The 14,143-nt window shown below is 44.9% G+C and overlaps 2 protein-coding genes across 3 annotated transcripts; both read right to left on the bottom strand.

Annotated features, from left to right (window-relative positions):
• Positions 1–1,972: 1,972 nt before the first annotated feature.
• On the bottom strand, positions 1,973–13,552 carry foxq1b (forkhead box Q1b). Of its 2 annotated transcripts, XR_003670527.1 has the most exons (2): positions 12,262–13,552; positions 1,973–1,986 (listed from the first exon to the last, which is right to left on the bottom strand). XR_003670527.1 is itself a non-coding variant. In XM_028404465.1 (1 exon), exon 1 carries the CDS (start codon positions 13,374–13,376, stop codon positions 12,489–12,491), a length of 888 nt encoding a protein of 295 aa, XP_028260266.1. In that variant the 5' UTR covers positions 13,377–13,552; the 3' UTR covers positions 12,010–12,488. The 2 variants fall into 2 exon arrangements, 1 of the variants encoding a protein (XP_028260266.1); XM_028404465.1 differs by lacking the exon at positions 1,973–1,986 and having other exon boundaries at positions 12,010–13,552.
• On the bottom strand, positions 4,591–8,234 carry foxf2b (forkhead box F2b). Its single transcript, XM_028404464.1, has 2 exons — positions 6,770–8,234; positions 4,591–5,261 (listed from the first exon to the last, which is right to left on the bottom strand). The coding sequence occupies exons 1-2, from the start codon at positions 7,743–7,745 to the stop codon at positions 5,086–5,088; spliced, it is 1,152 nt and encodes a 383-aa protein (XP_028260265.1). The 5' UTR covers positions 7,746–8,234; the 3' UTR covers positions 4,591–5,085.
• Positions 13,553–14,143: the final 591 nt, after the last annotated feature.

Consider the following 14,143-nt stretch of genomic DNA (forward strand, 5'->3'; position numbering starts at 1 on the left):
CATCCAGAGTGGGTTAGTCATCTTGGAAAGGTGTGCAGTGATAGATGTCCTGTTCAGCCTTCTTCAGGCTTTTTGTGTCCTTTTTGGACTGATGTACGTCCTGCACCGGACTATCCCAAGTACATAAAAAATGATTGTTCGCAATATAACTGGTTTATTTTCCCAACAGATATTTTTGCAGTGATGTTACTAGGTAACTAGGTCTGTAACCTGTAAATGGGAGTTGAGTACATTGAGTTGAAAGATGTTAAGTGTGACGCAGAATGCTCTCATTCATCCAGGTTCTGTTACGTCCAAGAGACAAATGGACTCGTGGATTTATTCTGAAGACTCTTCACCACTCCCGAGTGGCTTCCACAGCTCTGCAGTTTTCTGGTGAAACATCCACGAGTCCAGTTGGTCTGATTTAAACTCTTAGGAATAACATCGCCTGGATGAATGAGAGCTCGTTGACATTAAGTGTACTAATTATGCAAAGCAGTTGACCATGCAAAAGATTTTAGGTTAAATCAACATGGACTTTATTGTACTGTATTGCAATTAGGACTTTAAATTAAATGTACTTAAGTTTTCATTACAATTGACTTAAATCGTTTGAGGCAACCTATTTCCTTAAATGTTTAAGCTCGTCCAGGCTTCAGTGTATGGCCTCCTCTCCTTCCTTTAAAGGACCAATCTGTAGTCAGTTATTTCTTTGGGAAAATGTCTTATCTCAGATTTGGAATCGTTTTTGGCACCAAACGAGATGAATGGAGGTGTCCAGAACTCTCTGGGAAAACAAACATCTCTTCTGTGTAGTCCTGTTTATTCCAAGAAGGAAACATCAGAGTTGCAGGACTGACTGACGGGTCCACATGAGCCTGGGCTCACAGCATGCTGAGGTCACAGTGCTCATCCAACAGCTCATCACACACAGGATGCTGCTGGATGTACTGAAAACCATCCCCTGACCAAATGTCTGTCTGTGTGTGGTTGGACTGAGGGCAGACATGATGCTACATTGAGCCCATCTAGTGGTTTGAAATGGTATTACATGAGGGCACTGTAGCTGGTTAGCATGCTAACTTCAGTAGATGTCTCTGCAGCACAACACATAGAGACAAAGCTGATACTTCATCACTTATAATTGTAGTTCATTCTTTTTTAACTTTCCTGGAAGGTTTTGTTTCTTTTGAAAATGTACAGCTGCAGTGAGGATGGAAAGACTCCAGCCTCACCCTGACTCTCTGCTTTGTCTCCATGTGCAGGAGCAGGAATAGAAGATGTCTCAGATTCAGATGTGTTTCTTCAAACTGTGAGTCTTCAGAGGCTGAGCTGAGATGGAGTCCAGCACGGGAGGAGTCCGTAAGTAGGTAAGGCTTTGTTTATACAGCACTTTTCAAAATGCAGGGGTACAAAATGATGCACTAAGAAAACATTAAGACATGAAAAACAGAACAAAGACAAACAAAAGAGTAAATGAGATAGTCAGACACAATAAAATGAATGAATGAAGGATGGATGATCCTGATATGAAGCATCTGTAGGAGGAATAACCTAAAATGACTTTTAAGTGTCAGAAGTTTAGCAGGTTTTGTAGTCTGAGTGAACAGAGGATGGCAAAGTTGTGCAGTGCTCTGAATGTGATCAGGATGATTTTACAGTGAATCCTACGTTTTCCTGTTGGCAGGAAGTGAGGACAGGGGAGCTGTGGGACATGAAGCTCGTTCTGTTTTCGTATCCTGCCTGAGTTTGGGACTAGTTGGAAGCTTGACTCAGGCACGAGTAGATGGAGTTCCATGTAACGCTGAAAACATGGAAAAGTAATTCTAGCTCTGCTAAGCTTTGGACTGTACCACGTCAGCGATCTGGCGTTCAAATGTCATGATGTCAAAAATGATTCCAAGATTTCTAGCAGGCGGTTTAATGTTTTGTTTTGGCAGGCGGTCCTCTCTGTTAAGATGCACTTTAGCTTTCACAGGGTAACGCTGAGACACACACACACACCTTTTACACCTGTCACACCTGTCTCCAGACTGGATTGAGGTCACATCTGATTTACTGCTGGTACCAGGTTGGACCCCCGCTTTCATTAATTCTTGGCGTCATAGATTCAACCAGGTGCTGCAAACATTCTTAAGAGGTTTTGCTCCATATTAACATGTTAGCATCACAGAGTTGATGCAGATTTGGGTGATCCATGCTGTTTAAATTCTGAATGTGGCAGCAGAAATGGAGACTCATCAGACCAGGCGGGGTTTTTTCTTCTTCTGTTGTCAAATGTTGGTGAGTGTGTGTGGGTTGTAGCCTCAGTTTCCTGTTCTTTGCTGACAGGAGCAGCACTCGCTGTGCTCTTCTCCTGCTGTAGACCCTCTGCATCAAGGTTGTTGTGTGTTCAGAGATGCTCTTCTTCAGACCTCGGTTGTGCCTATTTGAGTTTCTGTTGCTTTTCTATCAGCTCTAACCAGTCTGGCCTCTGACATCAACAAAGAGCTGCTGTTCCCTTTTTCTGTTTCAGATTGTTCTCCTTAAAGGCTCTAGGCTTGTGAAACACTCAGACCAACAGCTATAACACATGTAGTCAGTCAGATCACCTCTCTGCCCCATTCTGATGCTCACTCTGAGCTTCAGCGGCTCCTCTTCACCCTGCTGACCTACGCTAAGCTGCTGCCATATGATTGGTTGATTATATGTTGTGTTGAACAATCGGCAACAGGTGGACCTGGTGCACAAGTGGTCTGCGTCATGTGCCCAGCTGCAGAAATCCTCTCCACCACTAGATGGCGCTGTACTCCACTGTATTGACAGTCCAGGACCGCACAGAGTCCTGTTTGGGAAAATCCAGCTGCTGCAGGGCTGGTTTGTGACTTTTCATCATGGAGGGCAACAATAAGTAAATCAGTGGTGACTTTGTTGATATAGATATTCTTCTTTTGTGATATGCGGCTGCTGACGTTGTCTTTTCCTTCTTTAACAATCCCACATGTCACTTTGTTGTAGTCCAAAGCGCTCAAAGCACAAAAAGGAGGCCACTTCAGAAAGACCAGCATGATTCAGACAGTCTGTGTTTTCCTCTGAAGCTCACCAACACTCAAAGGATGAAGACTGTCAGATGGCAGATTGGGAGGCAGATTATTCCTCTTTGTTTGTGTCATTGAATCAAGATTACAAAAGAAAATGTTCTTTTAATCCAGAAAAGAGTTTAATTCACGGAACCATGATGAAAATGTGACAGAAAACCTGGTCTCAGGTGCATTGCTGTGTGTGTGTGTGTGTGTGTTCTGGGATGCTGCATTGCTGACAGAAACTGGAGCAGTCTGCTTTCTGTTTGGAGGCAGCTCTGTGTCAGTCTGATCTGTTTACCGCACTCTAAAAATACCACGTTGTTGCATTTCCATAGACTCAGGGCGCTGTCGTCTCGTTTGTTTATACGCCGTCTTCAGATGTTGGCAACCCTGCATGTCCACATGGAAAAGGAGCAGCCTCTGGATGCAGCACGGCTTTCAGCTGCTACACAGACAGTAAAACATGCACAATAACGCAAGAAAAGAAAGATACATGGAAAAGATGGAGAGATATTTTTAATCTGACCTCCGCACAGGTCGCCATGTTTGTCTCTGTGAAGCAGACAGAGGTGCTGCTCTGACAGTGTTGTCCTTCTTATGCTTTGTTTCAGTGGGAGTGACATCACTCCGCTGCAGTGAGCTGTTGATAAAATCTGAATCCTTGTTGTAGAGATGCACAAAAATATCTCCACGCCATCAGAATAAGGCTTTAAAGTGAAATATCTGCACACTGACTGAGGAATGCTTTATGTGCATGAGCCGAAATAATATACACGAGGGGAGAAAAGGTCAGAAATTAGATGTTGGCTTCTAATCACTGCCTGATGTAAAGACTGAATTCTACATTTTCTTTACATGTTTTTATCTGCAGTCGAACAATATATCAGCAAAAAAATCCACTTTTGTGCATCTCTACTTATTTAAGAATTAGCTACATTTTTTAGATTATATACAACAACTTCCTTCAAAATAAGAGTTGATATATAGTTGATATTATTATATTTCCAGTCATTTACATGTATTCACAGCTGTTGAGTGTTTTTAGATATTTGTGTGTTTTAGATTTAAAAGTTTGGACTTGTGTGTCCTAAATGAATTGACACACAATCAGTGTTTTATACATGTGCTCCCTCTGTAACGCCCCACCCCAAACAGAGGGACACAAAGTTCAGATTTTAGCCACTGTTAAAAATTAAAATATCTCTCTCTCAGCTATAAAATAAAATATATATGAGGGGGAAAACAGATTTAAATTAAATATTTTGGAGCTCCGCTGCTAATTTTAGAGAATTTAATACCTGCCACAGTGTTGGAAACAGTGAAAATCTTACATTTAAGCTCAAATATTAACAGCAGCATACACATATTTTATCTTATCATTCGTTTCACTGATGCAGCATCATGTAAGCAGCATTTTAACGCCTTATATGAAATCACTGCAGGCTTTAGGTGGAGCTGGAGGAGGGCTGGAGCAAATGTGTCAAAGAAATGTCCTCATGTGTGTTTCTGCTACATCTTAAAGCAACGTTTCACACAGACTGTAGCCTAAAATATATATATCAGCTTTATTGAAACCTTTTACAAGACAAAACATAGAAAGTTTGATTATACAATAAGTGCAAAGGTTTGTTGCAGTTCATGAAAAAGCCTAAAGCGTCGTGTGTGTAATAACATAAGAACATAGTTACATAGAATATAATTTGTTTGCACGTGTTACAAAAGCAAACACTTTAAAAATGTGTTTCTGAAACTTCTTTTGAAGAAGAAAGCTCGTCAGCTTCATAAAGGCAAAGTGGTTTTTCTAACGGCCTCTGGTGGATTCTTCATTCATTTCCTTCAATGCATAGTTTTCTCAAGTTCAACCAAAAAGCATCTATTTTGGCTGCGTGTAGGAGGCAAACATGTGAAAGGCACACGGTGGGAATCCTCCAAAAAAATAATAATAATTAAGAAGAAGAAGAAAAAGTCCGCTTGTTTGTTCAGATGTGACGGACCTGCAGTTTGACTGTGACCGTCGCTGCTTCTCCTGTGACCTGAGAGCTCACATCACGCACGGCTTGATGTCCTGACAGACGCTCTGGGGATGGTGGTGGTGGTGGTGGTGGTGATAGTAGGATCCGCCGGCCGAGGGGTGGAAGGACGAGATGCCGTTAAAGTTCAACACAAAGTCTTTCCTGTCGCACACCGAGGAGTGGCTCTGATAGCGCGGAATCCCCACTGGAGGAGGAGGAGGAAGGAGAGGACAAGGTGAACATGTGCTGAAGACACTTCACTTAGATCAGACATAAATGCAGTTTGGTGGCAGAAGCCTCTGTGCGTAAAAAGCTGTTGTGAGCAGAAGTGAATGTTTTAGCGTCATAAATCAAACAGGAAGTCGCCTCTGCGCTGTTTTGAGTTTAAATCTGGACCCATTCATATAAAATATGAGAAAAGCCAGCACCACAGAAGTCCCTCTGAACCTGCCGTCCTTCAACAAACTGGACCGTTTCATTTTGTTTTAGCGAAGTTATTATTATTTATTTACAAAAATTAAAAGGTTTGTAATTTATAGTTGAATTTAGATGTTAAAAAAATTAAGTATTTATATTTTTAAATAACATTTGCCCTCCACACGTCCACAGCGCGGTATCAGTCATGTTATTTGTTATTTGATTTTAACAGTATCTCCTCCTCCTTTTAAAAATTATTTGAATTTACAGATTTATAAATAATATCAATATTCTCTTAAAAGCACCAGAGCTTTTGATTCAGTGAGCGTCACTGTCTGTAAGTGAGCCTCTATTTCCAGAAAGAGAAAAAATAAACGGGGAGGCTGTGGCTTCGTCAAGGTCATAAGGACTCCAGATGTGACTGTGTTTTTCAGGAGAAGACAGCAGGCTTTATCCTCCAGGCCACAGCTCGCTCCCTGCGCCCGTTTTCACACACACAGCACACAGGCCTCCTTTTTTTTTTGACTGACTGACAGTACAGTTACCAACCCCGATATGCAGAGAGCCCAGAACACGCAGGCTCAATTAGGACGCTGCATAAAGTTTAACAAGGCCTTCCGTCTCTTGTGGATACGCCGAGGTTGAAATCCGCCGCCGGTGTGGTCCGACCTGCACAGTCTTTGTTTAGGTAACCTCTGAGACCCTGTCGGGCTCCAGCATGGGTTACTCGCCTCGGTGAAATCCCCAGACTTTAGTAAAGCCTCACTGTGTTCTGTTAAAGTAAATGAGGGTGAACTGCGGAGGAGAGTTAAAATAGCTGCTTTTTAAAATCCATTCATTAAACAAAACATCCTGCAAAGTCTGATGAGATGAAGGAAATGCTGCCGGCAGATATTTGAATTATTCACCCCCAAAATAATATTTAATATGATCTTATAAACTGGGTTAATAATTCATTATATTGAGCTTTAAAATGTAATGAGCTTTCATTGTTTCCAACAAAGGTAATTCGGTATTATTTATGTCTGTTTTATGTTATGTTATAATTTAAATGAATAATATTAAATTTCATTTTATTGCTGGCCTTGCACAAGCTTGCCTTTGGGATGTTTTTTTTGCTTTCAAGCGTAGTTTTTAAATATCATATTAAATATAATTTTGTTATTGCAAAAACATTTTTCTATTTTCCGCACAGGCCTCTGCTGCACACTAACTTTTGATCTTGCACCTTCAGTTTAATTTTATGGTAACACGTTAATATTAAAAAAAAGGCCTCTTCCAGCCGGCCTGTGGTACCTGATATGTCAGTGGAGTGGCTGTCCCTGCCGTTCTGGTGCAGATAACTTTGCTCCAGGGAGTAAGGCGACATGCCGGAGTGTAAACCAGAGGATGCTGGGCTGCTGGAGGCTAGAGGCTGCTGTTTGATATAAGGAGACCCGCCGGAGGACGCCCAGTGTGCGGATGTGCTGGCGTACGGGGAGTGGCCGTCCAGCGCACTGGCCATTGCTGGAGAGGAAGGAACGGGGCTGCTGCTGCTGTCCGGCCCGTACTCCCCGTTGGGAGGCACGGGACAGCTCGCCATGTATGTGGAGCCGGGGCTCGGAGACATATGAGGAACGTGGTGGCCGCCGCTCAGCCCGTCGTATCCCCCGGCCATTGAATTGCTCATCATGTCCAAGTTATAGCTGTTACTGTGACAAGCGAGGGTGGCGGATGGAGCCTGGAAGTCAAAACTCTGCGGGAGTATGGAGGTGCCGAAGCCTATGCCATTCATCATCCGGTACATGGGCTTCAGGGCTTGACATTTTCTTCTGAAGCCTCTGGGTCTGCGACGAAACGAACCCTCCTCGAACATAAACTCACTGCCCGGATCGATGGTCCAGTAGTGGCCTTTCCCCGGCCTGCCGAGCCCCTTGGGCAGCTTGATGAAGCACTCGTTAAGAGAAAGATTATGTCGGACTGAGTTTTTCCAGCCCTGATATGAACCCCTGAAGAATGGGAAGCGAGCTTGGAGGAACTGGTAGATCTCACTGAGTGTCAGCCGTTTAGTGGGCGAGCTCTGTATTGCCATAACGATCAGAGCGATGTAGGAGTACGGTGGCTTTTCCGGTCGCCTTAAGCCGGAGCTTGTCTTCTTTCCTTTGACGGCAGTGGACGAACTTTCTGTGCCGGCCTGTGGGCTCAGCATGGCGGGATGCAGGACGCCGGACGCCGGGCTGGATCTTAGAGGAGGCGGAGGGTCCAGCTGCTGCTGAGGGGTCTCGGTCGTCATGTCAGCTCTGACGTACAACTGGCGTAGAGAGACGAGAGGGAGGGAAAAAAGAACAGCAGTGAGGTGTTTCAGAGGAGAAAAATGTCGGGTTCCAGCGATCACTGTCCTTGCAAGTGAGCGTTACACCGCCAGTGGTCCCCAGAATCCTAGCGCAAAATGGAGTGAAATCTGTCTCCAGTTACGCACGACTCTCCCGTTACGCACGGTGCTCCTTTGACGCATGCAGAACGCACGGCGGGTACGCACTGACAGAGAGGAAGAGGAAGAGAGAGTGGGGGGAGCTGGTTATCCACTGGAGACTGAGTGTCCGAGGCTGAGGCTCGACACAAGGGCTCCACTGGGTGTCACAGCGGCGCTAAGTGGCGCTGTGTGACGCGCCGGGTGGCCATCGACCGCCTTAATAATCCCTCAAGTGGAGGAAACACGAAAACCCTTCGACTTATTGCGCACAGCAGTCCAGCCAAACAAAGCCCGACCACCTATCATTTCATAAATCTTTCTTCCCTCTGCGTGAGCCCCCACCCCCCACCCACCCTTTCTCCTCATCCGCACTCTGCGCCTGCAAATCTTCCTGAAATCAGTGACGAACAGAGCCTCCCCCTCCCTCACTCATGCCAAATCTGGCCCAAGTCCACTTACCGTTCTCAGCAGCGTTAAAGCCCCTCATTCTCTCCTCTCCTCGCCTTCTTTCTTCCCTCCCACCGCCTCTCTCCAAGTTCGGACTACACGCAATTAAGCCATCTATCAAACCTCCACCAGACATCCCAATCAACAACGCCACACGCCAGCCGCACAACTTAAAAAACGAGCCGTTCCCTCCTCCGGTCCTCCACATATGAAGCTGTGATTTCAGCCTGATGGTGCCACAGAACATCAATTTCTCTGACGCGAATAAACCACCACAATATGCGCAAACACCCGACACCACGATGCCTAAAACATTCACACGGGCCTGAATGATCTCCACTGCAGATAATACCCCGAACACATCAACGTGAAGCAATAAAAACGCAACCATCTTGTATTATTTGTGTTATTTTGCTCATAATTTCCTCCCAAACGGGTCCAGAGGATAACAAAAACAAACTGTCGCGGTGCCGAGGAGTGTGAGAGATGGAGAGGTGGTGGTCTTTACCGTGCGTGTGTAAGCGGGGGGTTGCTCTGAGTAAATGACTTTGACATGAGTGGAAGCAGGCTTTTTCCATCAAGCCCGGCCCTGGATACCACACACAGCGCGCCAGTGTCAGCTTACCGCCCCGGGCCAGAGCTGGTCCCATGGGCCCCACGTTCATTAGAGAGAGAAAAGCGAAATTAGGCGAGCGGGCGTCGACAGTTTCCTCCCCTATGGAGACATCACACACAGATTTGTCCAACATGATGGAGTTATATATCCCATAAAGGTAATATCAACATCCGTGCTGCGACGGAGCGCAGATTATTGGCCTTTGAAGAACAGAAAACAGTTTCGTCTTAAACGTTTTTAGACCGCGTTGTGTGTGTTTATTTTTATTTTTATAGTCCACGTATGGATAATATTTAGGTGCAAATTTCCATCGATTTAAACGCGTCTTTTCCTCTTGGCCTCCGCGTTTTGGGAAACAAACCACAACAAAGTCGTTTAAAGCTGATTTAAAAATGCACGTTTTTAATTTTTATTCCACAATTACTTAGTGTGTGTGTGTGTGTGTGTGTGTGTGTGTGTGTGTGTGTGTGTGTGTGTGTGCACGTGGGCGCCTACACCCCCCTCTCTTTTTTTAACTTTAGATGGAGGATTTTCCACAAACAATAACCAGCAGCGACACTAACCTTTGCACTTTTGCACAACAAAGGATGTGTGGATAAAATCATTCTCCGCTGTGACACACACACACACACACACACACACACACACACACACACACACACTGCAGCTCCGAGGACCTTAACGGCCCCAGAAATTTCCTGCGACATCAAAACTTATGACCCCCGCAGAGATCAGGATGCCTCGGCCTGCAGAGGGAATCTTTGTTCTGGGAGCGCTTTGAAGACCCGACATGCTTTTACGCACTGAGCTTATACGAGCTTCTAATTTAGTCGTTTGGAAATATCAAGTGATTCTGAAGTCATTTTTATAGACAGAGAGAGAGAGAGGGAGTTCGGCTGGAGGCCCGTGTGAGCCACGGTCAGGCCTTCTGTTTGTTTCCGCGCTGAGGCTGAGATTCGTTGTTTATCCTCCAGAAAATATTAGGTGGAGTTAGAGCAAATGTTGGCTGACCTCAGGTAACTTACCGAAACAAAAGGAACGTGTTTGACAGCATATTTTCTATCAATAGGACGCTTTAAATAGAAAAAAAACCATTTAAACTCATTTAGCTCTATTAATTATTTTCAGAATAATCATCAACAAAGAGGCAGATCTGTTTCCTGATAATACACACATGCAGTGTTTACATCTGTAATAATTAGCTTTGTTTTAATTTTTATGTATTTAATATAGACCTGGAATAAACAATCCTCGTCAAATAAAACAATAACAAACAGCCAGTTGAGCTCCTTTTAGCGGTAATCTAATATTCCTCTGGCTGCTCTCCTGGCTGCTCCGCCTGTGTTTCCTGTGGCGGTGCCGGCAGCTTTTGGAGCTGCCTCTCCGGGACTCTGGGAGGTCAGGCGCGGTTCAGTTTGCCGGAGTGACAGACTGTTTGGACTTCCTAACATTGTGCCTGCCTAAAACTCTGGTTTCATAACAGAGTGGCTCTTTAGTCGTGGAGCCTGTGAGCAGGCCCGAGCTGCTGCTTGTGCCTGGAAGGCTGTGACGGAAAATGTACAGAAATGTTGATGCATGCGCATTTTACAGGACGTTAAGAAATAAATATAGAGACACTTGTCACCACGTGACTGCGCTTTTTTTTAGACAGGTGTGCTGTTCCGGCGTTTCACCTGCAGGTTGCAGCATTGTCCCTGAAAACAGGAGGGAGGCTCACCTGTCACCTGTCAGGCTGCTGCGCTCAGAACCTGAATCTGTCCGGCCTGAGGAGCACTTAGACCGCTGTACGACCAGCTCCACATACAGACAGGACACTGTCACATGTTCATGTCTGATTGTGTCTCAGAGTTTGTGCAAGACACGAAGAAAATGACATCAGAATATCCTCCATCACAGAATGTTCTCAAACCCCCTGAATTATGTAACATCTGAAAAACCAGAAAACTTCAAACTGTGAGAGAAATATTCACTTTTTCAAACTTGTCAACTGACTTCGGTCATTAACATAATTCATAATTGAATAAAATAGAATTAAAAAAATAACTTTAAAATATCAAAGTTTATTTTGTTTACTTGATCTCACAACTAAAATTTCGAATTTAATCAGCTCATTCTGAACAGACTCATTTTAACATCTGGATCATTTCTGCCTACATTTATTTTAATGACTTCGTTCTTCGTCGTTGCTTTTTTATTATTTCAGCCTCTGATGTGTTTTTTTTTTCCTTTAATGAACAGCTGATGAGTCTGGGGTCCGTTTCAGGACCGCGGAGAGCAACTACAGAGCTGCGTGTGCGCGCACATGTGTGGATATATAAATCTGATCAGATCTGATCAATAGGCTATAAATAAGCAGAACGATTTATTTATTTAAAAAAAGATGAGAGGACACACGGACATGGTTTCTCATTGTTTTTATTATTGACCTTTGCGCGTAAAATCAGCCGCAACACCAAAATATTTCAGATATTTGTGTATGTACAGCAGTTCAATAGCCTAATAATAATAATAATAATAACGCAATCATAAAATAATAATAATAATAATTTCTTATGATAAATAACATTACACTTAATTTCTCTGTCAGGTTTAATTTGTGCCAGACTTCACGCTCCTCTCTCACTTCTGAAGACGAATTTTTGGCACAAAAATAAAACCTCATCAGCAAAAATTAATAATCACCACAAAAGTGTTCATAGTGTCTGATATTTTACTGTGGATGTAAACATTATTATTAATATATTTCTAGAAGATTCATTAAGAATATAAGGCCAATTATTCTCAGTAAGATTCAGTGCTGAACATAAACCTTAATTCTTTTATTTTGAACTTGATAGTCTGATTTACTTTATCAAACAACCAGAGACAAACGTTAGGACATATTTGCCCACATTGTGTGTGTCTTTCTCTTTTGTTAAACAGGTGTTAGGCCCTCTGTCAAACATGTGTGTACACCTGCCTCTGATCCAGCAACGCCCCTTTTCATGTGTGTAATGAACAACTCACTGAACATCAGGCTCCCATTGTTTCACCTTTTTATTCACAAAAATACCAGGCATGCATCAATCAATCCATCCCCCATGCGTTTCTAGTGCAGCCACGTGATTCACTACGCAGCTCAGTCAACATTTTTTATATTTATATATACAACAATATTCATACAGCAGGTCATACAAAACATGAAAATATAAATAGTGACAGTTTAATGTTTCAACATGGCACTTGGTTGCCGTCTTACAGTAGAAATGACCAATGAACCATGGATGCATGAACACACACACACACACACACACACACACACACAGTGGAATGTCCTGCGGTGACTCTAATGTTTTGGTTCGTCACCACACATTTAGATCAGTACTGACACACACGCCATGTTTTCACTGTAAAATGGCTGACAGTAGTCTTGAAGAAACAGACTGAGTTAAAAGCACTAAAAGCTAAGGGCGCCCACAAAAGTGCACATCATGGCTGAAAACACACGCAGCAGTCCAGTTTCATGACAGCAGGGAATCTATATGGAAGCCCCGCGCTTTGATGGGCATCTTGAAGGCGGGCTCAGGTGCGGCCATGGCCGCTGCTGTTTGCTGGAGGTATGTGGGTGCATGCCTGCAGGGCTCTGTGCTGCTGTAAGCCGCCTCTGACAGGTAAGAGTGCTGTGCCGGATAGTTCAGAGTGTAAGGCAGTATGTGGGTCCCTGGGGACCAGTACAGCCGGGGGCCATGGGTCTCTGCGTCAGCGTAGCTGTCCTCCCTGCGTTTGAAAGGCGTGCTGAGGATGCTGTCTATGGCGAAGGAGCTGGAGAACTTTGCCCCCACCCTCTCCTCCGGGGCGGGGAGGCGGGTGTCCTCGCTGAGGATGTCCGGGGTTTCCTGCTCCTTGGGGGCCCTCTTGGCGATGCGCTTCCTCCTGCGGCGGAACACCCCGTCAGCGAAGGTGTACTCGCTGTGCGGGTTCAGCATCCAGTAGTTGTCCTTGCCCCATGGCCTGGACGGGTCCCGCAGCACTTTGATGAAGCAGTCATTGAGTGACAGGTTGTGGCGCACCGAGTTCCTCCAGCCGGTGTAGCTGCCACGGAAAAACGGAAACTTCTTCATCAGGAAGTCGTTGATTTCAGCCAGAGTGAGACGGCCGCTGCTGGACTCCCGGATGGCCATGGCGATGAGAGCAATGTATGAGTAAGGTGGCTTGGGTCTGCGGGTGTAGGGTTTCCCTTTGCCGCCGTCTCCGCTCTGGATGACAGGTGCCGGGCTGTTGGCTACGCAGTCCCCGTCCGACCCCAGCTCGTCTCCGGATAGAGGAGACGGGACTCCCCCGTCTGCGTCCATGCACAATTCCAGCGGCTTCTGCGCGAAGTGGTGCGCTGAGAAAACTTCAAGTTTCATCTTTGCCTCAAAAAGAAAGTCGATCTTCTCTCCTCAGTAACTTTGAAGTGCCTCCCTCTTCAGAGTGGTGTCTGAGCAGCAGCAGCACAGCAGGTGTAAGAAATGTGTCTCTGAGTTGTAAGAGCGCGTCTGGAGCGCAGGAGGCACCCTGAGCCTCAGTTTGGAGCAGCAGAATTCAGATCTGTCTCCGGAGACACGCTTCTCTTCTTATAATATAATGCCTCGGTGAGGGCCGGCCCACAGGCGGGGTTTCCACGGGCTCGAATCCATTGAAGTGATTGTGTTAAACTAGCCTATATGTATGTTTACAATTGGACAGTTCATGCCACGCCAGTGAAGAAAAAAAAAGAGGGAGGGTAAGTGAGGCGAGACAGGGCAGGTATGAAGAGCACAATTAGTCTAACACGCAACTGCTCTCCTGTTCAGAAGAATGCGCTCAATGCTTCGTTTTCCCGCAATATCAAGAGAATTTTGGTTTCATTTTTTTTTATTCATTTTGCAATTTACAGGTAGTTTTGTAGAAAATAATAATAATAAAAGTCAATTTCAGCCCGTGCTTTAATGTTCAGAACGTTTTTTACGCAGATAACAAAAACCCCTGTCTGAAGAGCTGGAGGATTTTAACCTTAAAACAGATGGATGACAGGCTGGAGCAGAGACCAGGCTGCTGCTGCTGCTGCTGCTTTTCACTCCGACCTCTGACACCCTCCGCCTGCGCTGCTGCGGCTGCTGCTGCTGCTTTGGAACGAGGAAGCTACGCCGACGCA

This window comes from Parambassis ranga, chromosome 4 (assembly GCF_900634625.1).
Source record: "Parambassis ranga chromosome 4, fParRan2.1, whole genome shotgun sequence".
NCBI classification, from domain to species: domain Eukaryota; kingdom Metazoa; phylum Chordata; class Actinopteri; family Ambassidae; genus Parambassis; species Parambassis ranga.

Bases quoted from the DNA above. Each gene is read 5' to 3' on its own strand.
- foxq1b (XM_028404465.1), bottom strand. From the start codon at position 13,376: ATGAAACTTGAAGTTTTCTCAGCGCACCACTTCGCGCAGAAGCCGCTG.
- foxf2b (XM_028404464.1), bottom strand. From the start codon at position 7,745: ATGACGACCGAGACCCCTCAGCAGCAGCTGGACCCTCCGCCTCCTCTA. The intron at 5,262-6,769 runs GTACCACAGGCC...CTCCTCCTCCAG, and splicing joins CCACTCCACTGACATATCAG to TGGGGATTCCGCGCTATCAG.